The sequence below is a fragment of the Bufo gargarizans genome, chromosome 1 (genome assembly GCF_014858855.1).
Source record: "Bufo gargarizans isolate SCDJY-AF-19 chromosome 1, ASM1485885v1, whole genome shotgun sequence".
Taxonomy (NCBI): Eukaryota; Metazoa; Chordata; class Amphibia; order Anura; family Bufonidae; genus Bufo; species Bufo gargarizans.
In genome coordinates, this window is record NC_058080.1 from 455,511,706 (window position 1) to 455,536,620 (window position 24,915).

The following is a 24,915-nucleotide window of genomic DNA, read 5'->3' on the forward strand; positions in this document are numbered from 1 at the left end:
GGTACACAGCAATTTTTTCACCTAAAGGAACAGGCTAAATTTTGGAAATCTGACATGTCACTTTATGTGGTAATAACTTTGGAACGCTTATACGTTTCCCAAGCCATTCTGAGACTGTTTGCTCGTGACACATTGTACTTCAAAACAGTGGTAAATTTGAGGCAATACATTTCACCTTTAATTATAAAAAAAATCCGAAATTTACCAATAATAAGAAAAAATTCCCAATTTGCTAAATTAAAATTTCTCTGCTTTTAAGACAGATAGTGATACCTCATAAAATAGTTATTACTTTACACTTCCCATATGTCTACTTTATATTGACATCAATTTGTAAATGTTATCTTATTTTTTTTGAATGTCAGAGTACAATTTTAGATGCAATTTTTAATATTACCAAAATTCGCTTTTTAAAGTCACTTTGTGGGGCTTACATAATGGAACCCAACCATAAATAACCCCATTTTAGAAAATACACCCCTCAAGTTATTTGAATATATCTTTTAGGTGTTCCACACGAATTAAATAAAAATAGAGGAGAAATTTCTAAATGTCAGATTTTGCATTTTAATCCATTTTTTTCTGTAAAGCAGCAAAATAAAACTCAATATTTATTACCCTGATTCTGCATTTACAGAAACATCCCATATGTGGTTTTGAACTGCTCTATGGGCACATGGCAGGACACAGAAGGGAAGGAGCAACACATGGATTTTGGAGGGCAGATTTTGCTGGGATAATTTGCCATGTCACATTTGAAGACCCCCTGATGCACACCTACAGTAGAAACTCCCAAAAAGGGACCCCATTTTGGAAACTATGGAATAAGGTGACAGTTTTATTGGTACTATTTTGGGGTACATATGGATTTTGATCCCTCAAGCCGACATCGGGCCAATAATCATGACTTACTAGTACGTCAAAGGTCAGCAAGTCACTTGCCACAATGATGTACTAGTACTTCAAGGGTCATTAAGGGGTTAAGTAAAAAAAATTGCTATTTTTACCATATATACTCATATTTATATAAATTTATCATTGGTTAAAAAAAATGAAAAATAAACTGCATATAATTAGTATTGCCGCATCCATAAAGACCTGATCTATAAGAGGATGACACTACTTATCTTGCATGATGAAGGCCATAAAAGAAAACGTTAAAGATTGACCTAATTGCTGTTTTGGTCACCTCAAGAAATAGTATAAAAATCTATCAAAAAATCTTATGTTCCCCCCAAAATAGTACCAATAAAACTACAGCCTATCCCACAAAAAGTTAGCCCTTACACAGCTGCCTCAACAGAAAAATGAAAAACTGAATGAATGAAATGAAGGAGCGGCCGAGCGAGCTTCCTCCTCTCAGTGCGCCTGCGCTGACTGAAGACCGGTACGGCGCAGGCGCGAGATTTAGAACGCAGACAGGGCCAGCCAGGGGACGAGAGCGCTCGCTGGCCCTGTCAATCAACAGGAGGAGGGGGCGTTTTTTTGAAAGCAGGATGCGGCTGCTACCAGCAAGTAACCGCCCTACTTGCTGGTAGAGAGGTAATTTACATATGATAAAAGTGCCGTTTTTAAAGAAACTACTGAACGAAAAAGGGTAAGAGCACTATATAGTGCAAAAATCGCTGTATAAGGATTTTAAGTAGCCCAAAAATGAAAAATGACTTTTGGGGGGTGACAGAAGCCCTTTAAGTCTACATGGCTCACATAGTTCTCACATACTTTTTGATATTTGCTATTTCAAGGAAGCATTTCTCTGTCAGGTACCTCTGTATATGTTTATGCCTGGAACTACTGATTCCTTGTTCTTCCTCGTAGTCGTTTATGTAAACTTTGTTTTAGCTCGATACATACAGTCAGGTCCATAAATATTGGGACACCGACACAATTCTAACATTTTTGGTTCTATACACCACCACAATGCATTTGAAATGAAACAAACAAGATGTGCTTTAACTGCAGACTGCCAGCTTTAATTTGAGGGTATTTACAGCCAAATCAGGTGAACGGTGTAGGAATTACAACAGTTTGCATATGTGCCTCCCACTTGTTAAGGGACCAAAAGTAATGGGACAATTGGCTTCACAGCTGTTCCATGGCCAGGTGTGTGTTATTCCCTCATTATACCAATTACAATGAGCAGATAAAAGGTCCAGAGTTTGGAATCTGTTGCTGTCAACCCTCAAGATGAGATCCAAAGAGCTGTCACTATCAGTGAAGTAAGCCATCATTAGGCTGAAAAAACAAAACAAACCCATCAGAGAGATAGCAAAAACATTAGGCATGGCCAAAACAGTTGTTTGGAACATTCTTAAAAAGAAAGAACGCACTGGGGAGCTCAGCAACACCAAAAGACCCGGAAGATCACAGAAAACAACTGTGGTGGATGACCAAAGAATTCTTTCCTTGGTGAAGAAAACACCCTTCACAACAGTTGGCCAGATCAAGAACACTCTTCAGGAGGTAGGTGTATGTGTGTCAAAGTCAACAATCAAGAGAAGACTTCACCAGAGTGAATACAGAGGGTTCACCACAAGATGTTAAGCATTGGTGAGCCTCAAAAACAGGAAGGCCAGATTAGAGTTTGCCAAATGACATCTAAAAAAGCCTTCACAGTTCTAAAACAACACCCTATGGACAGATGAGACCAAGATCAACTTAAACCAGAGTGATGGGAAGAGAAGAGTATGGAGAAGGAAAGGAACTGCTCATGATCCTAAGCATACCACCTTATCAGTGAAGCATGGTGGTGGTAGTGTCATGGCGTGTGCATGTAAGGCTGCTAATGGAACTGATTCTCTTGTATTTATTGATGATGTGACTGCTGACAAAAGCAGCAGGATGAATTTTGAAGTGTTTCGGGCAATATTATCTGCTCATATTCAGCCAAATGCTTCACAGTGCAGATGGACAGAATGACCCAAAGCATACTGCAAAAGCAACCAAAGAGTTTTTTAAAGGAAAGAAGTGGAATGTTATGCAATGGCCAAGTCATTCATCTGACCTGAATCCGATTGAGCATGCATTTCACTTGCTTAAGACAAAACTAAAGGGAAAATGCCCCAAGAACAAGCAGGAACTGAAGACATTTGCAGTAGAGGCCTGGCAGAGCATCACCAGGGATGAAACCCAGCGTCTGGTGATGCCTATGCGTTCCAGACTTCAGGCTGTAATTGACTGCAAAGTATTTGCAACCAAGTATTAAAAAGTGAAAGTTTGATTTATGATTATTATTCTGTCCCAGGTGGGAGGCCCATATGCAAACTGTTGTAATTCCTACACCGTTCACCTGATTTGGATGTAAATACCCTCAAATTTGTCACGCCGGTGACAGGTTTGAGAAGGTCTGAAAGAATATCTGCACATTAGTTATCCGACAGCCTCTTTTGGTTTCACTTTGTCTGTGTGTTGCTGGTATGTCCACACCCCCTGTTCAGGTGTGGATCATGTGATCTTTACCTCCCCCTTTTTAGTCTGACTTTACCCATCACTCCTTGCTCTGGATAGCTTCATTTGGTTTTTGGAAGAGCTGGAGTGTGGTTTGTGGTGAAGTCCTGTTCGTCCATCATCCATCAGCCTCAGAAGTTAAGTGTTCCGCTTGTTGTGTTTTGTATTCCCCCCCCCCCACCTTTGTTGTTTACTAGGCCTCAGCGAGACGCTGGTTCCTTCACCAGGGAAGGAGCGGGTTGTCTCTGCCCGGTCATTACTATTAGGGCAACTGAGGGCCACCAGGGTTTTTTAGGTTTCTGTGTATGGGCATCTCTACCATCGAGAGGTGCCCATTCGGATAGGAGTTAGGGCCAGAAGCAGGGTTCTATAGGTGGTGACCCTTTTCCTTCCCTAGCGGTGAGGCCTAGTGTCTTTTCCCTTCCTTCTTGTTGCCCTTTGGTGTTCTCCCCTACAACATCCGTGACAAATTAAAGCTGTCAGTCTGCAGTTAAAGCACATCTTGTTCGTTTCATTTTAAATCCATTGTGGTGGTGTATAGAGCCAAAAATGTTAGAATTGTGTCGATGTCCCAATATTTATGGACCTGAATGTAGGTCCTGTACTTGATATATTTTTGTTCTGTTATGCTGCACGATTTCACCAATAAAACTACTTTAAAAGTTAAAAGAATACAACATATATTATTGTTAACATGTAATTTTAGATTTTCATGCCTCAATTCTGATATATTCTGTGAGATACTTGTACGGTCAAAATGCTCACGGCACCCCTATGTTAATTCCTTGAGAGGTGTACAGTCGTGGCCAAAAGTTTTGAGAATTACATAAATATTGGAAATTGGAAAAGTTGCTGCTTAAGTTTTTATAATAACAATTTGCATATACTCCAGAATGTTATGAAGAGTGATCAGATGAATTGCATAGTCCTTCTTTGCCATGAAAATTTACTTAATCCCCAAAAAACCTTTCTACTGCATTTCATTGCTGTCATTAAACCTGCTGAGATAATTTCAGTAATTGTCTTGTTAACTCAGATGAGAATGTTGACGAGCACAAGGCTGGAGATCATTATGTCAGGCTGATTGGGTTAAAATGGCAGACTTGACCTGTTAAAAAGAGGGTGATGCTTGAAATCATTGTTCTTCCATTGTTAACCATCGTGACCTGCAAAGAAACGCGTGCAGCCATAATTGCGTTGCATAAAAATGGCTTCACAGGCAAGGATATTGTGGCTACCAAGATTGCACCTCAATCAACAATTTATAGGTTCATCAAGAACTTCAAGTAAAGAGGTTCAAATCTTGTTAAGAAGGCTGCAGGGCGTCCAAGAAAGTGCAGCACGCGCCAGGATCGTCTCCTAAAGAGGATTCAGCTGCGGGATGGGAGTGCCACCAGTGCAGAGCTTGCTCAGGAATGGCAGCAGGCAGGTGTGAGCGCATCTGCACGAAGACTTTTGGAAGATGGCCTGGTGTCAAGAAGGGCAGCAAAGAAGCCACTTCTCTCCAAAAAAAACATCAGGACAGATTGATCGTCTGCAGAAAATATGGTGAATAGACTGCTGAGGACTGGGGCAAAGTCATATTCTCCGATGAAGCCTCTTTCCGATTGTTTGGGGCATCAGGAAAAAGGCTTGTCCGGAGAAAAAAGGTGAGTGCTACCATCAGTCCTGTGTCATGCCAACAGTAAAGCATTCTGAGACCATTCATGTGTGGGGTTGCTTCTCATCCAAGGGAGTGGGCTCATTTACAATTTTGCCCCAAAACACAGCCATGAATAAAGAATGGTACCAAAACACCATCCAACAGCAACTTCTTCCAACAATCCAACAACAGTTTGGTGAAGAACAATGCATTTTCCAGCACGATGGAGCACCGTGCCATAAGGCAAAAGTAATAACTAAGTGACTCGGGGACCAAAACATTGACATTTTGGGTCCATGGCCTGGAAACTCCCCAGATCTTAATCCCATTGAGAACTTGTGGTCAATCCTCAAGAGGCGGGTGGACAAACAAAAACCCACTAATTCTGACAAACTCCAGAAGTGATTATGAAAGAATGGGTTGCTATCAGTCAGGAATTGGCCCAGAAGTTGATTGAGAGCATGCAAAGAAGGGCCAACACTGCAAATACTGACTCTTTGCATAAATATATTTCACTACATCACAGAAACAACTGAAACAAAGATCTAAAAGCAGTTTAGCAGCAAACTTTGTGAAAACGAATATTTGTGTCATTCTCAAAACTTTTGGCCACGACTGTAGTTTTAGCACCACAAGGCAACTTGAAATGGTAACTGAAAAACTTTCTAAAGAAAACAGAGATCCCAAAATCCACAAGGTGCTCTTTCAGTTCAATAGTCAGTCAAATAGAACTCTAGGGCCACATTTGAGATACTTCTAAAAACTGCAGAACCAAGTTAATCAATTTGGACTATTTGTTCCATTCTATAATCTGCTGTGTTCCAAAAATGGATTAAAATTTAAAATCCCCCCCCCCCCCCAAAAAAAATAAAAAATTAAATGTCACCTCCATTTTTCAATAAAAGGTTAAAGAACTTCCTAAATGTTATTTTGAATACTTCAAGGACTGCAGTTTTAAAATAGGTTGTTCTAATATATAGACCTCTAAGAGCCACTTCAGAGCTGAATTGGTCCCTAAATTTTTTTTGTAAAATGATGTAATTTAACTTCTCAAAAAAATAAAATATTATTGAACAATGATGTCAACATAAAGTGGATATATTATAAATATTAATTATTAACTATATTGTGAGCTATGGCTGTTATAAAAGCAGAGAAATTCAAATTTGGAAAATTGCTAATTTTGTCAAATGTTCATTAATCCCATGGCGACATGTGACATACTAGTACTGTGCGTCACAGCGGGAAGTGACTTTCCGCAAATTGACATATTAGTACATCACGATGACTGGGCGGGCACCAGATCTGTGCGCGCTGGATCAATGCAGGGACATTGTGCCAAAACAGCCATTTTTTTTTTAATGCTTTATTATGTAAAACTGAAAAAAATAGACATATTTGGTATCCTTGCGTCCATAACAACCTACTGTTTGAAAATACCACATGATCTGTCCTGTCAGGTGAATACCGTAAAAGAACAAAAAATAAAAACTGTGCCATTTTTTGGGTTACCTTGCCTTACAAAAAGCTAATATCGAGGGATCAAAAATCTTAGGTACCCAAAATAGTACCAGTAAAACTGTTACCTTTTCTTGTAGCCTCCAAAATGCAGTCACTTTTTTGGAGTTTCTACTGTAGGGGTGCAACAGAGGGGGTCTTCAAATGCGACATGGCAACTTAAAACTATCACAGTAAAATCTGCCTTCCAAAATCCATATGTTGCACTTCTGAGCTCTGCTGTGTGCCTTTACAACAGTTTCCGACCACATATGGGGTGTTTCTGTAAACTTCAGAATCAAAGTAATATTGAGTTTTGTTTTGCTGTTAACCCTTGCTGTCTTACAGGAAAAAATGTATTAAAATGGAAAATCTGCAAAAAGAGGTGATATTTCTCCTCTATTTTTATTTAATGCTTGTGGAACACCTAAAAGGTTAACAAAGTTTGTTAAATCATATCTGAATAACTTGAGGGGTGTAGTTTCTAAAGTGGGGTCATTTATGGGTGGTTTCTATTATTTAGGCCCCACAAATTGACTTTACAATTGAATTTGTCCTTTAAAAAGCAGGTTTGGGAAATTTTCTTAAAAATCCCCCAAAAATAAAATGACATTTACAAAATAATGCCAACATAAAGTAGACATATGGGAAAGGTAAAGTAATAACTAAAGTATTTCATGAGGTATCACTATCTGTCTTAAAAGTACAGAAATTGAATTTTTTTTCTATATTTTTGGTAACTTTTTGATTTTTTTTTTATAAATAAGGGCTCATGCACGTGGCCGTATTGCGGTCTGCAATCAGCGGGTCCGCAATACATGGGCACTGGCCATGTGCACCCCACATCACGGATGGGAACCCATTCACTTGAATGGGTCCGCAATCTGGGACATGCGGTGCGGAATGGAGGCACGGATTGGAAAGCCCATGGAAGCACCATGCAATGCTTCCATGGGTTTTCTGTCCATGCCTCTGTTCCGCAAAAAGTAGTGCATGCACTTCTTTTTTGCGGTGTGGACAGTCGGATGCGGATGCGGACCCCATTCAAGTGAAGCGAATGGGTCCGTGATCTGCATGCGGCTGCCCTACGGTCAGTGCCCGTGCGTTGTGGACCACATTTTGCAGTCCGCAGCACGGGCCCAACTGGCACACAATCGTGTGCATGAGCCCTAAAGGTGAAATATATCGCCTCAAGTTTACCACTGTCATGAAGTACAATGTGTCATGAGAAAACAGCCTCAGAATGGCTTGGATAAGTAAAAGCGTTCCATAATTATTACCATATAAAATGACACATCAGATTTGCAAAAAATGGCTCGGTCCTTATCCCTTTCATGACCAAGAGTCATTGATGCCCCAGTGTCCAGGTCAAAATTTACAAATCTGACATGAGTCACTGTGGTAATAGCTTTGGAACACTTTTACTTATCCATGCCATTCTGAGATTGTTTTCTCGTGACACATTGTACTTCATTTCAGTCAATATATTTCACCTTTATTTATGAAAAAATCCCAAATTTACCAAAAATTTGGAAAAATTCACAATTTTCCAAATTTCAATTTCTCTGCTTCTAAAACAGAAAGTCATACCTAATAAAATATTTATTACTTAACATTCCCCATATGTCTACTTTATGTTGGCATCATTTTGGAAATGTCATTTTATTTTTTTAGGACGTTAGAAGTTTAGAAGCAATTCTTACAATTTTTAAGAAAATTTCCAAAACCCACTTTTTAAGGACCAGTTCAGGTCTGAAGTCACTTTGTGGGGCTTACATAGTGGAAACCCCCCATAAATGACCCCATTGTAGAAACTACACCCCTCAAGTTACTCAAAACTGATTTTACAAACTTTGTTAACCCTTTAGGCGTTCCACAAGAATTAAAGGAAAATAGAGATGAAATTTATAAATTTCACATTTTTGGCAGATTTTCCATTTTATAAAACCATTTTATAAAAAAAATTCTTTAACACATTGAGGGTTAACAGCCAAACAAAACTCAATATTTATTACCCTGATTCCGCGGTTTACATAAACACCCCACATGTGGTTGTAAACTGCTGTACGGGCACACGGCAGGGCGCAGAAGGAAAGGAATGCCATACGGTTTTTGGAAGGCAGATTGTGCTGGATTGGTTTTCTGAACTCCATATGTTTTATATTTTTCTGCCGATCGTCTTGTGCAGGGGCTTCTTTTTTGCAGAAAGTGTTGAGGTTTTTATTGGTACCATTTTTGGGTACATAGGATTTTTTGATCATTCATTATTACACTTTATCGGGCAAGGTGACCCAAAAATTGGCTGTTTTGGAACAGTTTTCATTTATTTATTTTTACAGCGTTCATCTGAGGAGTTAGGTCATGTGATAGTTTTATAGAGAAGATCGTTACGGATGTGGCAATACCTAATATGTATACTTTTTCTTATTTATTTAAGTTTTACACAATAATAGCATTTCTGAAACCAAAAAAATTATGTTTTAGTGTCTCTATAGTCTGAGAGCCATAGCTTTTTTATTTTTTGGGCGTGGGCGATTGTCTTAAATAGGGTATAATTTTTTGCGGGACGAGGTGACTGTTTGATTGGTACTATTTTGGGGGTCATACACCTTTTTGATCGCTTGCTGTTGCACTTTTTTTTTTTTTCTAATTTTTTTTTTATCAAGTCCCTCTTGGATCATGAAGATCCAGTGGGGCTGATGGCTGTACTATACTTTGCAATGCTCTTGCATTGCAAAGTGTAATACATTCAGATGCCCTGTAGGTGGCAACAGCGGACGCTTTTGCAAAGCGTCCGGTTGCCAGGGCAACCATCGGGGCTGCCATCGCAGTGCAGCAGCCCTGATGGTGGGAAGAGGGAGCCCCCTCCCTCTATTAACCCCATGGATGCCGCTGCCGCGGCATCTATGGGGTTATAGAACTCACAGCAGAGTGTCAGCATAGAGCTGACACTCTGATGATGGCGGCGGCTCAGGAATGGATCCGCCGCCATCAAACACAGCAGGGGGGCAGACGGGGGGCAGCGCTGGAAGGGGGGGGGGAGGGAGGTATGTCACGCCAGCAGGGGGCGGACTCAAGGAGGGGGCAGCACTGGGAACAGATGGAGGGGGCATAGATGGGCTGCACAGATCGGGGGGGTTGTCTGCATAGATCGGGGGCGGGGGGGCGCTGCACAGATGGGGGGGCTGCATGGATCGGGGGGGGGCCACGAGGACACTGATTTCAGGCTCTGATCTGCAGAGCGCAGATCAGAGCCTGAAATCGGCATTTTTTCACTGCCGCGATCCGATTGGTTAGTCTGCACAGACTAACCAATTGGATCGATTGCTGGCAAGGGACCACTCTGATTGGTCCCTTGCGGGCATTACTGCACTGTATGCTGTCCGTGACAGCATACAGGGCAGGGGCAGAAGCTTGGATTAAAGAGCTGCCAGAACGTTTATATACATGGTAGCTGCACGGGGTATGTGCAGCTATCACGTATATATACAGATTGCGGTCGGGGAGGGGTTAAGGTGAAAACTGGCCCAGGGTAGAAGAGGTTAAGTTTTGGATTTGTTTTTTATAAATAAAAACAAAACAGATTGATCGAAATTTACCACTATTATAAAGTACGATGTCACAAAAAAAATACTCTCCGATAAGTAAAAGCGTTCAAAAGTTATTATCCTCTAAAATGAAATGTCAACTTTTAAAAATGTGGCTGCATTCTTAAGAGGAACCTATCAGCGGCAAAACATTATTTTATCCTCCGTCCGCGCTATTTTCCAGTCAGGCTTGAAGTCAAGGGGGCAGCGGCCTCCTTGCTTCAAGTCAAGGTAACCACGCCCCCTTCCCTGCCCCTTCTGCTGTGACTGACAGCCGGCTGTTCGGCAAAGCCAGCCGGCTGTCGGGCATAAGCTCGGTCAGTCACAGGAGGGGGCGCGGAAGGGGCAGGGAAGGGGGCGCGGTTACCTTGACTTGAAGCAAGGAGGCCGCTGCCCCCTTGACTTCAAGCCTGACTGGAAAATAGCACGGACGGAGGATAAAAAAACATTTTTCATACTTCTGCCTCATCTGAATGCAGTAAGAAAATCATCATTAAAAATTCACTGCCAGCTACTTAAAGGTACTGCTGGCGGTTTGGGATGGCTTTTGCCGCTGACAGGTTCCCTTTAAGTGGTTAAAACAGATCCATAGCTCAGCAATTGTGAAAACATTTCTCCACCAATGTTATTTAAAAAAAAAAAATCAGCCTGTGGATAACTTTTCCGCTTCATAGGATTCAGGGGAAGTGGGGTGGGGGTTCATAGGTACAATACTAGCGATACTTTATCAATAGAAATGCTGCAAAATACGTACAGTAGTCATTAGTATAGGAATGAGGAGGTGCGATTCAGATTCTCTCTCCACATTATACAATTTATACGCTTTAACTTCTTTTTCCCCCCTCTGAGTCAGCACTCCTCCCCATGTGGCACAGGTGCTTTTAATTTAGCAGTAGTCTGCAAAGGGTCAAATAATTCCTACCCCATCTCAGTTGAAGTTCCTGAGAAGCTGTGAACAGGTGATCCCTTTGCACCAGTTCACATGCGGCGCTGGACGGTGGCCGCCACTGCTTCTGTGCCGTGCTGGTGGAGTGATGGGATCCGAGGCCTAGGTGGCTCTGCCTCACGGTGGAGCCACATTGTGGCTGCTGGATCCCGTTGCCTGCTGGTGCGGTGCGGAGGCGCGGTGGTCGCCGCACGGCACTGCGCTATGGATAGAGTAGGTTCCCACTTAACAAGAGGCAACCTTGTCGCGGTAAGTGGGCCTATGGTCTTTGATCAAACTGTATACTAATGCCTCTTTTAGGGCACAGCAAATGTTTGATACTTGTGCTGTATAGCCATGTTTTATCAATAGAAATGCTGCAAAATACGTACAGTAGTCATTAGTATAGGAATGAGGAGGTGCAATTCAGATTCTCTCTCTACATAATACACAATACTAGCGATACTTTACCACAGTCATACATTATTTCTGGCAGGTACTCTATTTACATTATACATTTTTATTTTTTATGTTATCAGTTTACAATATCAAAACTACTTCCGTGTGGCTGAACTGTAGGATTTACATACCCTGTATATCAGGATAAGCCAGCATGAACAAAATGGCCCACTGTAAGGAGGTGGCTGTACTTTCTGTCCCTGCAGTGAAGAGATCGGCCACTATTTGAGTCAGGTTTGCCATATCAAAAGTAGAGTCTGGATCACCAATTGTCTGGAAGTAAAACATATTATTTATAAAGACAACTATATCAATTATGATACATATATGGCAGAAATATGTGTAAAATATACTTAAAGGGGTTTTCCCACGAAAAAAATATTCTACACTTTTCAAAGCAGCACCTAGATCTGAATAAGTTTGTAATTGCATGTAATAAAAGTTTAGTATAGCCATTGAGTTATTCAATAAAATGTATCTGTATATGTAATGACCCAGAGTGCCATTACCACTTCTGCACCCCGCTACTATCTTCTATAGTTAATTTAGTGTCATCTTGTGTAATTATTGCAGGTCCAAACAATATGCATTCCTGTGTTTGAAACTGTTTATGTTATCATGTAATGTGCCTGGTTCAACAGCAGATGGCAGCAAATATGGCAGAGCTATAGTTAGGTAGAATTGAGCTTTCAATTCCATTCTAACCCCCTCCCCCCCACTCCGGAGGAGTGGGCGAGTCCCATTTCCTGCAGGAAGGGTGGGGACCAGTCAGAGTCAGTTCAGCTTACCCCCTGCTAGGGGAAGGTTCAGCTTACCCCCTGCTAGGGGAAGGAAGCAAGGGCTGGGCACATCGCCGTTTGATACGCCCATGCTAAACCTTGTCTAAGCCAGCTAGAGCACCTTCAGCTCTGCTGGATATTGAGGCACAGCTTGAAGCCTCTAAAGCCAGAAAGTATAGTTCCCTGGACAAACCTAGAGTCATACTACAAGAGAGAAATTGCAACAGTAGTAAGGGACGCCAGTATTCGTCAAACGTAAAAGTGACAGGTACCACGCCACCTTTTCAGTCAGTGACACCTGTTCCCAGTGACCGTAGGGCAGGTCCTAAAATAGCTAGGATACTTTATGCACAGCTGTTCAGAGCCACAGCCGGTCAGATGACTTTCTGTGATTTTTTACAGAATCAACCATTCTCTTACAGATTATAACAGTAATATAACTAAGTTTTAACATGTTTAAAAATAAAATCATAAATGATGTCAAGCTTGTATTAAACTTAATATCAATACATAAAGCGGCAGCGTCCTTACGCATAGATATTATATATTATTAAATACAGCCTTCCCTGACACTTAGATAAATATTTATAATAAAATAATATCTGTTTATATAAAAAAAAAATATATATATATATATATATATAAAACAAATTTTAATAAAATAACAGTTATTTATCTACCTATCAACCATTATCTATGTATCTCCCCATATATCTATCTGTCTATCTTCATTAGCTATGTATCTCCCTATATAGCTATTTATCTATCTATTTATCTAATCTATGTATCTTCCCATATATCTATTTTATTTATCTATCTCTGCAGACATGTCAGACGATCTATCTATCTCTTTTATCTAATCCCCATATATCAATTTTATCTATATATCTATATAACTCAGACTATTACGTAGATAAATATTTATAATAAAATAGCTATTTATATAAAAATATATAAAAGTAATTTTAATAAAATAACATCTATTTTATCTATTATCCACTTATCTAGTCATCATAGTGTTATCTATCTATCTATCAATCTATCCAGCTATCTCATTTTATCTACCTATCTACCATTTTATCTATCTGTCTATCTATTTATATTTTCTACATACAGACGTGGACAAAATTGTTGGTACCCTTTGGTCAATGAAAGAAAAAGTCACAATGGTCACAGAAATAACTTTAATCTGACAAAAGTAATAATAAATTAAAATTCTATAAATGTTAACCAATGAAAGTCAGACATTGTTTTTCAACCATGCTTCAACAGAATTATGTAAAAAAATAAACTCATGAAACAGGCATGGACAAAAATGATGGTACCCCTAGAAAACACAGAACATAATGTGACCAAAGGGACATGTTAATTCAAGGTGTGTCCACTAATTAGCATCACAGGTGTCTACAACCTTGTAATCAGCCATTGGGCCTATATATATGGCTCCAGGTAATCACTGTGTTGTTTGGTGATATGGTGTGTACCACACTCGACATGGACCAGAGGAAGCAAAGGAAAGAGCTGTCTCAAGAGATCAGAAAGAAAATTATAGACAAGCATGTTAAAGGTAAAGGCTATAAGACCATCTCCAAGCAACTAGATGTTCCTGTGAGTACAGTTGCACATATTATTCATAAGTTTAAGATCCATGGGACTGTAGCCAACCTCCCTGGACGTGGCCGCAGGAGGAAAATTGATGACAAATCTAAGAGACGGATAATCCGAATGGTAACAAAAGAGCCTAGAAAGACTTCTAAAGAGATTCAAGGTGAACTTCATGCTCAAGGAACATCAGTGTCAGATCGCACCATCCGTCGTTGTTTGAGCCAAAGTGGACTACATGGGAGACGACCAAGGAGGACACCATTGTTGAAAACGAATCATAAAAAAGCAAGACTGGAATATGCCAAACTACATGTTGACAAGCCACAAAGCTTCTGGGAGAATGTCCTGTGGACAGATGAGACAAAAATCGAAGTTTTTGCCAAGGCACATCAGCTGTATGTTCACAGACGAAAAAATGAAGCATATCAAGAAAAGAACACTGTCCCTACTGTGAAACATGGAGGAGGCTCTGTTATGTTCTGGGGCTGCTTTGCTGCGTCTGGCACAGGGTGTCTTGAATCTGTGCAGGGTACAATGAAATCTCAAGACTATCAAGGAATTCTAGAGAGAAATGTACTAGCCAGTGTCAGAAAGCTTGGTCTCAGTCGCAGGTCATGGGTCTTGCAACAGGACAATGACCCAAAACACACCGCTAAAAACACCCAAGAATGGCTAAGAGGAAAAAATTGGACTATTCTAAAGTGGCCTTCTATGAGCCCTGACCTCAATCCTATTGAGCATCTTTGGAAGGAGCTGAAACATGCAGTCTGGAAAAGGCACCCTTCAAACCGGACACAACTGGAGCAGTTTGCTCATGAGGAGTGGGCCAAAATACCTGCTGAGAGGTGCAGATGTCTCATTGACAGTTACAGGAAGCGTTTGATTGCAGTGATTGCCTCAAAAGGTTGCACAACAAAATATTAAGTTAGGGGTACCATCATTTTTGTCCATGCCTGTTTCATGAGTTTATTTTTTTACATAATTCTGTTGAAGCATGGTTGAAAAACAATGTCTGACTTTCATTGGTTAACATTTATAGAATTTTAATTTATTATTACTTTTGTCAGATTAAAGTTATTTCTGTGACCATTGTGACTTTTTCTTTCATTGACCAAAGGGTACCAACAATTTTGTCCACGTCTGTATCTATCTATTTATCTCTATCTATCCTCATTTTATCTATGTATCCATCTATCCATTTTATACCATTTTTATCTATATTTTTACATTTTATCTATCTAACATTTTCTATCTAACTATCTATTTATCTATCTATCACCGCAGACATGGCAGACATGTCAGGGCATGTTCTAATATCTAACACCTATCCATTTATTAAACCCCTATCAAGCTATTAAAACTAATACAAATCCTAATAAATTCCTATAAAATCCTATAAAACACATATCAAGCTATTAAAATTAATAAAAATCCTAATAAATTCCTATAAAAATCCTTTAAAACCCCTATCAAGCTAATAAAACTAATACAAATCCTAATAAATTCCTATAAAAATCCTATTAGATAAAAGAGATAGATAGATCGTCTGACATGTCTGCAGAGATAGATAAATAGATAAATATATAAAATAGATACAGTATATGGGGCGTTACATAGATAGATAGATAGTTAAATAGCTATATGGGGAGATACAAAGCTAATGAAGATAGATAGATAAAATAGATATATGGGGAGATAGATAGATATATGGAGTGATACATAGATAATGGGAGATAGTTAGATAGGTAGATATATGGGGAGATACATACCGGTAGGTAATTGGAGATAGATAGATAAATAACTGTTCTTTTATTCAAATTAGTTTTATATATTTCTATATAAACAGATATTATTCTATTATAAATATTTAAGTACGTGTCAGGGAAGGCTGTATTTAATAATATATAATATCTATGCGTAAGGACACTGCCGCTTTATGTATTGATATTAAGTTTAATACAAGCTTGACATCCTTTATGATCTTATTTTTAAACATGTTAAAACTTAGTTATATTACTGTTATAATCTGTAAGAGAATGGTTGATTCTGTAATCTGTGGCTCTGGACAGCTGTGCATAAAGTATCCTAGCTATTTTAGGACCTGCCCTAAGGTCACTGGGAAAACGTGTCACTGACTGAAAAGGGGGTATCTGTCACTTTTGAGTTTGACAAATACTGGCGTCCATTACTACTCCTGTCAGCACAGCAGAGCCAGAGAGCGACAGATGTAGCAGAGAGGAGTTTGCCTGCCACAGTTTTGTTCATGCTAAAGCCTGCTGGAAACCAAGACAAAGTCTGTAAATCGTTTGGAGAAACGTTTATGCAAAGTAAAGCTGTTATCAACTTCATCACAAGGTCTGCACTCAATTTTTTCCTTTTCATCCTCCATGACGGCATACCATGAGAGATGACCCGCCTTTAACCAGGTAGTGACAGGAAGTATAAATGTTACCCTCCTTTGGCTCTTATTCAGTGTCTTCTTGTCCCTCCAGGTGGGAGATGGATTATACTCATGGCATTGCTATGAGCCAGTTTCTGTTATAAGGCAGGCAGAGGCGTAAAGAAGAAAAGGAATGCCTTATACACATGAGGGAAGCAGGCAGGACCCGTGCCCGAGTTGGGTATTGAGGTGCTGGGGAGCCCTTCAAGATACCTGCTCCTTACCTCCTGCTCAACGCGTCTGGCGTGGAGGTCCATGTGTGACCGGACACTCAGGGAGTCCCTCCGGTTCTTTGGTAAGCTCTTCATCGCAATTCGATACCTTCGGTACTTACGATGACGCCACCGGAAGTCGTAAGTGGCTCACGTGCATTCCATAAGGTACTTCCGGTCTGTGGAACGCACGCTGAGGGGGCCGAGCTACATTTGGCACGCAGGATCATGGCGTAAGTCGCCCGCTGATCTGAGGTCTGCAGGTAAGTGGATTTAAAGGGGATCAGAGGTGGTACAGTTAAACATGTCTGAGCCGGGTTCTGGTTAGATGGAAACTTCTCAGGGACCTTTCTACTGTAAGTAAGATAGTCTCTGTGGGGGAATGTTGGTTATGTTACTTATGCTAACCCCTTTATACTTCTGTCTCCCTCTCTTCCTGTATGTGTGCAGAGTGAGAAGGATGGGGCTCAGACAGCTAAAGCTAGTCCAAAAACTAAAAGTGTTATATGTTCAGTTAGATTGCCTGATACATATAACAAAAAACTCTGCAAAAAGTGCACCACTTATATGGTAAAAGACCTGGTTCCGTCTATTAAGTAGGAACTAAGGGATGCAATTAGGGAAGAAATGAGATCTGCCATAGCCAAAAATCCTGTAGTAGTCCCTGGGACATCTAGCTCAAAACATAGGGATACTACGGTAAGTGTCTCCAGCTCGTCATCTGCAGATTCGGATCAGGAATCAGATTCAGAGGATCCAGACTCTTGGGATTCCTCTGGGTCTGATTCCAAATTCAAAAACTTCCTGGAGTACCTGTATAGATCGGTGGAGTGCGGGGGTTTAAATCTCCCCTATTTTAAGGGGTACTTTATTGCAGCCCAGCTACTGAGATGCTACGAATCAGAGCATAGCGCACTTCTGGGGAAGTTGGTAACTAGCCACGCTCATAATAATATTTTTTCCTTGTTGGAATCTGGGCTATTGAAGAGTTATGAGCAAGGCTATAGAGAGACTATAAAACTACTCCTTAAGGTGTGGGCTACAACTAGGACATGGTTGAAGGTTAAGGGTTCACTCACATTTACGCCTCTTTGGCATAATTTGTATTTACAAAGGCTGGATGAAATTGCAGCCGACACATTTTGGCAGAAAAATAAAATTTTATATATTTCACAGGTAGTTAAAGATAGAGAAATTAAACCCTATACAGAAATGACACAAAATATAAATTTTTTTTCATGGTTTAGGTATTTCCAATTGCGTTCTGTATTATCAAGTTTGGATGATAAGCGGATGTTGGATATAGATAATTTATCCTTTTTGAATGATTGGGTAGGGGGTACACTTTCTAGAATAAAAATTTCAAATATATATAAGTTATTACTTAAGGTACGGTTTAGTGATATACACTCACCAGGACAAAAATTGTGGGAGGTGGATTGTCCGAATTTACAAATAGAAGGGTGGGAGAATATTTTTGGGAATTTAACTTCACTATCCCAGAACTTTAACCATGTTCTAATACAATTTTATATCTGCCACAGATTATATATTACTCCATTGTGGATGAACAAATGTGGGTTAAGAGACACGTCCAACTGTCCCAAATGTGATACTGTTGGAGCAGATTTCCTCCATATGATATGGACCTGTCCAGAACTTATAAACTACTGGAATGGTATCAATAACTGTATTATGTGTAAACTAAAAATTCGAATTCCTTTTGAACCACAAGTATTTGTTCTTAATGATCTCTCCAAACTAAAAAATCATAACCATCAAAAGATTTTTTTGAGCAGAATATTGATGCTGGCTAGAGTTTTGATCAGCCGGACCTGGTTTGCCCGATCCACTCCAGACATAAACACATGGATAAATTTAATTGATAAAGTAAAGAACTATGAAAAAATTCTATATAGACGGAGGGAAAACGAATACCAATGGAGTAGGATATGGGGTGGTTGGAGGTTTGGTTAGCTGAGATCAGGTTGTTTCATATATAGGGGTCCTACTTTGACGCACCACAAATTGGGAGGGAGGGAGGGGAGGGTTTTTTTTTTTTTCTTTTCTATAAATACTATGAAAAGATGAGCGGAATATATTTATATATAACTATTTGGGTCACTAAGAATTGAGAGATTGTAAAAAAATTATTTTTTTATTGTAAATGTTTTGTAGTTTTCCCAATAAAAAAAATTAAAAAAAAAAAAAAAAAACTTCCTCTTCTCTTCTGAGGACACAAAAGAGTTAGCAAAAGCGGTCAGAGCAACAATGGATATTTTGGGACGAAAAAATCAATAGGTCCGTCCAGGACCAAATATTTAGTGGACTGGAACAAAAGAAAAATAGCTTTTTGGTTGAAATCTTGGTCTGGTGATATCAGTTTCAAGATGAGACTATGTAGTTTACCGTTTCATGGAAACTTTAAGTTTGGCCAAGACTTAGAAACTATTTTAAAGAAGACCTTAGACTCAAAAAAATCCTTCCCTAGGGATACGAATAAAAGAAAATTTTCCTTTCGAAGAATTAATAAAAGGGGGTTGCTTTCAGGCAAAAAGAGCCACTAGAGAAACACATTGGTCCAAAGGAAAAAAATTTGAAGAGTGGAAACAGTGGCTTCCTGTTTACCCCCAAAACATACAGAATCTTCCAAACAATGACGCCAGGGTTCAGGTGGGACGAAGACTGAAGCTTTTCGTAAAAGAATAGGAAAAGATCACAGTAAATCCCTGGGTATAAAATATTATTGCAAAAGGTTACGATATTACCTTTCGTATTCCTCCTCCCTTAAACGTCTTCAGAGTAACCCTAATTCAAAAATCGTCCGTCTTACAAGAAAAATTGGAAGAGGGGATTTAGAATTTATTGGCTTAAAAAGCCATTATCCCGGTTCCTTTCTCACAACAAAGAAAGGCCTATTATTCAACAGTCTTCCTGGTAAAAAAAAACTGATGGAAAATTCCAACTAATAATAAACCTAAAGAGCCTGAACAGGTTCATAAAATACGACAGATTCAAAATGGAGACAATGAGATCCCCTTACTAGTAAATCAATCCCGGAAATGGTGGAAACATTCAGAAAATCTGTTGAGAGGAGTTCCATGGAATCCTGAACATCTGATTATTATCACGACCGATGCAAGCTTTTGGGGAGCGCACTGCTCTCATCTTTCTTTCCAAGGGATATGGTCCGACAGTCAGAGATCCCTATCTTCAAATCAGAGGGAGTTGACGGCTGTCTGGGAAGCAATAAAGGTGTTTTCTCATTACATAAAAGGAAAAGACGTCCAAGTAACGCTACTTTCACACTTGCGGCAGAGTGATCCGAGTGACTTCTCTCCATTCAGAATGCATGGGGATAAAACTGATCAGTTCTTTTCCAGTATTGAGACCCTAAGACGGAACTCTGTGCCAGAAAAGAAAACCTCTAGTGTGAAAGTACCCTAAGAACAGACAATACAACAGTAGTTGCTTACCTAAATCATCAAGGTGGAACAAGAAGCCTCGCTCTGAGCCAGTTAACAGAAAAAATATTTTCCTGGAAGTTCACTTAAAGGGCTTCTGTCACCCCACTAAAGTGATTTTTTTTTTTTGGGCTGGTGAAATTAGTTATATTGCGATATATCACAATATAATTGTGTTACTTACTTTGATCCAGCAGTTTCTTCAAAAAACGAAGTTTTATCATATGTAAATTCGGTCTCTAACAGCAAGTAGGGCGGCTACTTGCTGCTAGCTGCTGCAGAAATCCGCCCCCTCGTCGTGTTGATTGACAGGGCCAGCCGGGATCTCCTCCTCCGGCCAGCCCTGTCGGCATTTCAAAAATCGCGCGCCTCTGTTGATTCGGCGCAGGCGCTCTGAGATGAGGAGGCTCGTCTCCTCAGCACTCCCTCAGTGCGCCTGCGCCGATGACATCACCGAAATAGAAGACGTCATCGGCGCAGGCGCACTGAGGGAGTGCTGAGGAGACGAGCCTCCTCATCTCAGAGCGCCTGCGCCGAATCAACAGAGGCGCGCGATTTTTGAAATGCCGACAGGGCTGGCCGGAGGAGGAGATCCCGGCTGGCCCTGTCAATCAACACGACGAGGGGGCGGATTTCTGCAGCAGCTAGCAGCAAGTAGCCGCCCTACTTGCTGTTAGAGACCGAATTTACATATGATAAAACTTCGTTTTTTGAAGAAACTGCTGGATCAAAGTAAGTAACACAATTATATTGTGATATATCGCAATATAACTAATTTCACTAGCCCAAAAAAAAAAATCACTTTAGTGGGGTGACAGAAGCCCTTTAAGATCCCAGTCAGCTATATATATATAAAAGGGTCCCTAAACATAAAGGCGGATTTCTTAAGCAGTATTTCTTTAAGATCAACAGAATGGAGCCTGGAAAAACAGTTTTTTCTCCAAATCACAAGTGGATCTATTTGCCTCAGCAGCAAATGCAAAATTAAAAAAGTTATTTTTCCTGAACCCCTTTGACAGGAATAAAAGTGGGATTTTCAACTGGCGTATGCCTTTCCCCCTCTTCAACTAATTCCCAGGGTTCTAAAAAAGATTCGGCTAGACAGGTCCCATGTTATTCTAATAGCTCCTCGGTGACTGGGAAAAAACATGGTTCCCCTTGCTGAAGACCCTGTCAGTTCAGAGCCCATGGTTTCTTCCTTGGAAACAATATCTATTGTCACAGGGTCCTGTCATTCCAAAGTAGAAAGGTTACATCTGGCAGCCTGGAACCTGAAAGGGTGATATTGAGGTCTAGTGGTATATCGGATGCCATTATCGACACCATGACGGCCAGCAAAAACAAAAGGGACTTCTAAAAATTTACGCTAAAGTTTGGAGAAGTTTTTGCAGTTGGCGTGTTCAAGCAAAAATGTATTCCCAAAAGTTTTCGGTCCAAGCAGTTTTATGATTCCTTCAGTAAGGGTATGAGAAGGAATTACGTCCAAATACATTGAGGGTACACATATCGGCGTTAAGTGCTGTATTTGAAGAAAAAATTGCGGATCACCCATGGGTTTTTTATGACGTTTCTTGAAAGGGGCAGACAGGTTAAGACCATTCCTTAGACCTACGGTTTCCCCTTGGGACCTCAATTTAGTGCTATCAGGTCAGACAAATGCTCCCTAACCCCTGTCAGAAGCATCTCTGACGTGTTTGTCACTAAATACCTTATTTTTGGTGGCAATTACCTCAGCACATAGAGTAAGTAAAATTCAATCTCTAAAATAGTGAAGGGGATTAGAGAAGTTCCACAGGTTAGATGTGCGTAGGGCTGTTTTATCTAGAAACCACAAAAACGTTCAGAAAGACAGGCTATTTATTCGTCCAGTTCAGTGGAACACATAAGGGACATAAAGCCACAAATAACTCATTGTCTAGATGGATAAAAATGGCCATCTCAGAATCATGCAAATCTTTAGGAAATTCTCCACCAAAATCCTTTGCGGCACATTTCACAAGATCTGTTTCAGCATTCTGGGCTGAGAGGGTGAGCGCTTCTTTAGAAGAAATATGCAGGGCAGCAATGTGGTCAAGCCCTCATACATTTATTAAACATTATAGAGTGGATACTGGGGCTAGTCAGGAAATCATCTTTGGAAAAAAGGTGCTTCAGGCCATAGTCCCTAAACAGGAAAAAATAAATCTGTTATATTTCATGGTATGCCGTCATGGAGGATGAAATGGAAACACCAAATTACTTAACGGTAATTCCCTTTTCATGAATCCTCCATGACGGCATGGATTTCATCCCCCACCCCGCCCCACCCCAAAAAATAATAATAATGATATACTTATATATATATATATATATATATATATATACACACATATAGGTCTGTAGATGGGTGTGTTGGTGTGAATGCAAAAAAATAATAATATATAATCCTTTATATATGAGGAAAAGACTCTCTAGGCCAGGCATCCTTAAACTGCGGCCCTCCAGCTGTTGTAAAACTGCAACTCCCACAATGCCCTGCTGTAGGCTGATACCTGTAGGCTGTTCGGGCATGCTGGGAGTTGTAGTTTTGCAACAGCTAGAGGGCCGCAGTTTGAGGATCCCTGCTCTAGGCTGTCGGTCCAGAAAGACACTGAGAAAGAGCCGAAGGAGGGTAAAATTTATAGTTCCTGTCCCTACCTGGTTGGAGGCGTGTCATCTCTCATGGTTTGCCATCATGAAGGATTCATGAAAAGGGAATTATGGGTAAGTAATTTGGTTATTTCTCCATCCTCTTCATCAACAACCCCCCTTTTCATTGCTTTGGAGCAAACGCATAGGGTCCAGGCTATCCAGGTAGGAGCACCGTGACACGTGCACCAACATTAAAGGGACATTTAAGCTACCCTACACCACTCTGGCATTCCTACACCTGGGTACCATCCACAGTATCACTAAAAAGGGGCCCTGTGCCCTTGTTGCTTCACTGCAACTGGCGTCACGAAAACAAGTACTTTTTTCCTCTTACAGGGCCTGGGGAAGGCGCCCATTGCATATAGCACCACCTGCTGTTTGTTCTTTTTCTAATTTCTTTGTCCTGCTCACTGAGATGGCCACACATGCTCAGTTTCATCCTTCAGCTGCCTCCTGAGCTGTGATAGGGAGAGCATGGACACGCCCCATTAGCTGCAACAGAAAAGACACTCCCCTTGAGCTGTCAGCTTGATATAAATCTAGCAGAGCAATGAATGGGGAGATCTCTGGATCCATGTGAGGTACAGGGCTGGTTCTAGCTTTGTTAGAAAGAGGTGGTCATGTACTATATGATCTCTGATTTTCATTTTTCTCATTTTTAATGGGATAACTCCTTTAATTAATCAGTTATGCTGATCAAGTCAGGCTTTTGTTAGGCATGTTTTTTTGCCCTCCAAAAATGCCAGGACCCAACTGCATGGCTGTCAGTGAACGGGTTAAGTCTCTGTGGTTACTCACCTCCTCAGGTTCCAGCACTGCCTGGTGCTGCATTCTTTGGTCTACAGTTCTAGTGGCTTAAAAGTGTTAGCCGTTTTCTGGCTAATGCTGACCAGAGTGTATGTAAGATGACGATTTGGCATTACCTAATATAGCCTTTGTTAACATTATGTGCCATTTGCGATATTTCATAAGCTGTGTGCCTTTGTTGGGCAAATAGAATGGAAGAGATCTGCCTGGTCACATGACCTTCCATGGACAGAACCTCCATGTGGACAGCACAAAAGACTTGGCCACCAAGTAGACATACATATACCAACACATTGATCAACAGTAACCAGAAAGTGACCAACCGCTTTAAGGACTGTTGATCACTTGACAAGCACATGTTATTGTAGTATCCCAGACCTGGGGGTACTACAAGTTGTTTATTGTTATGTATTGTATTTCACAGTTTGTTTCCTGGCTATTACTACCAGCAGGTAAGTTATGGTATGGCAAAGGTTGGCTGAACAGGGTTAACTAGCTTGTTCCTCCCCTCTTGTTAGGGGTGGACTGGTCCTGCTTCTTGACAAGAGATGGAGAGTCCCTGTGTAGCTAACGAGTGCAGAGGATGCAGACTGCAGTGTTCCTTCTCCTACATAGGATTCTCCAAAGAGAACCACCATTGTCTCAAGTAAAGCCTTGAAAAGATAAAAACAGCAGAAGTAACTGCTATATTCAGCTTTTTCAGACACTGCGATAAAGTGAGGGAATACAGCCAAGCCACCCTTCACCAAATAACCACTAGGCCCTAAGTGCTGAATCGCCACCAACCAACCTGCCTCAATATCCTTGCTGGTGCCAGAGAAGAATAGCACTAAAGCCTGCTGCTACTGTATGTATTTCAAGTTCTACATTGTACTTATTAAAAAGGACTTTGTTATGTTGAAGTCTGGCCTCATTCTTCTGCAACGGACCACAGAGAGCGACGGCCTAAGGTAGGACACAGTGACACTATAACAATACATCAGGGCCACAAACACTCCCATCCTCTACACCAGCTTCTGCAGATGCTCGCTGCATAAATTGGCCTCACAAACAGGATTTGTGCCTCTGTGCCTTGCTATTGTCCTAATGGTGTGCGGACCCTAAGAGAGACTTTATTGCCTTGCCAGAGGAAATTCATTGAAAGCTACAACCACCTTATGTTAACAAGACTCTATATGGGAGTTTCACACTCACCATCACTAACTATAAAGGCCCAGAAACGCTCCATTTATCATGCACCAGCACAGAAGGGGTTAATAGGCCATCTTGGATCCTCTCCATGTGTGCCAACATGTTTAAGCACTACCCCTACAGAGCAGGAAACCAAAGAAAAATGCCCAGCCGTGGATCAGGCAAAATGTGTCTGCCTGGGTCCGGTACC

The 24,915-nt window shown here is 40.6% G+C and overlaps 1 protein-coding gene across 1 annotated transcript in view; it reads right to left on the bottom strand.

Moving 5' to 3' along the window:
• The window catches only part of LOC122922169 (cytochrome P450 2J6-like), a 79,997-nt gene that overhangs the window by 18,917 nt on the left and 36,165 nt on the right, over positions 1–24,915 (bottom strand). Inside the window, exon 6 of the mRNA XM_044272686.1 lies at positions 11,689–11,830. Coding sequence (XP_044128621.1) covers positions 11,689–11,830 — 142 coding nt within the window. The remainder of the gene's footprint in view (positions 1–11,688; positions 11,831–24,915) is intronic.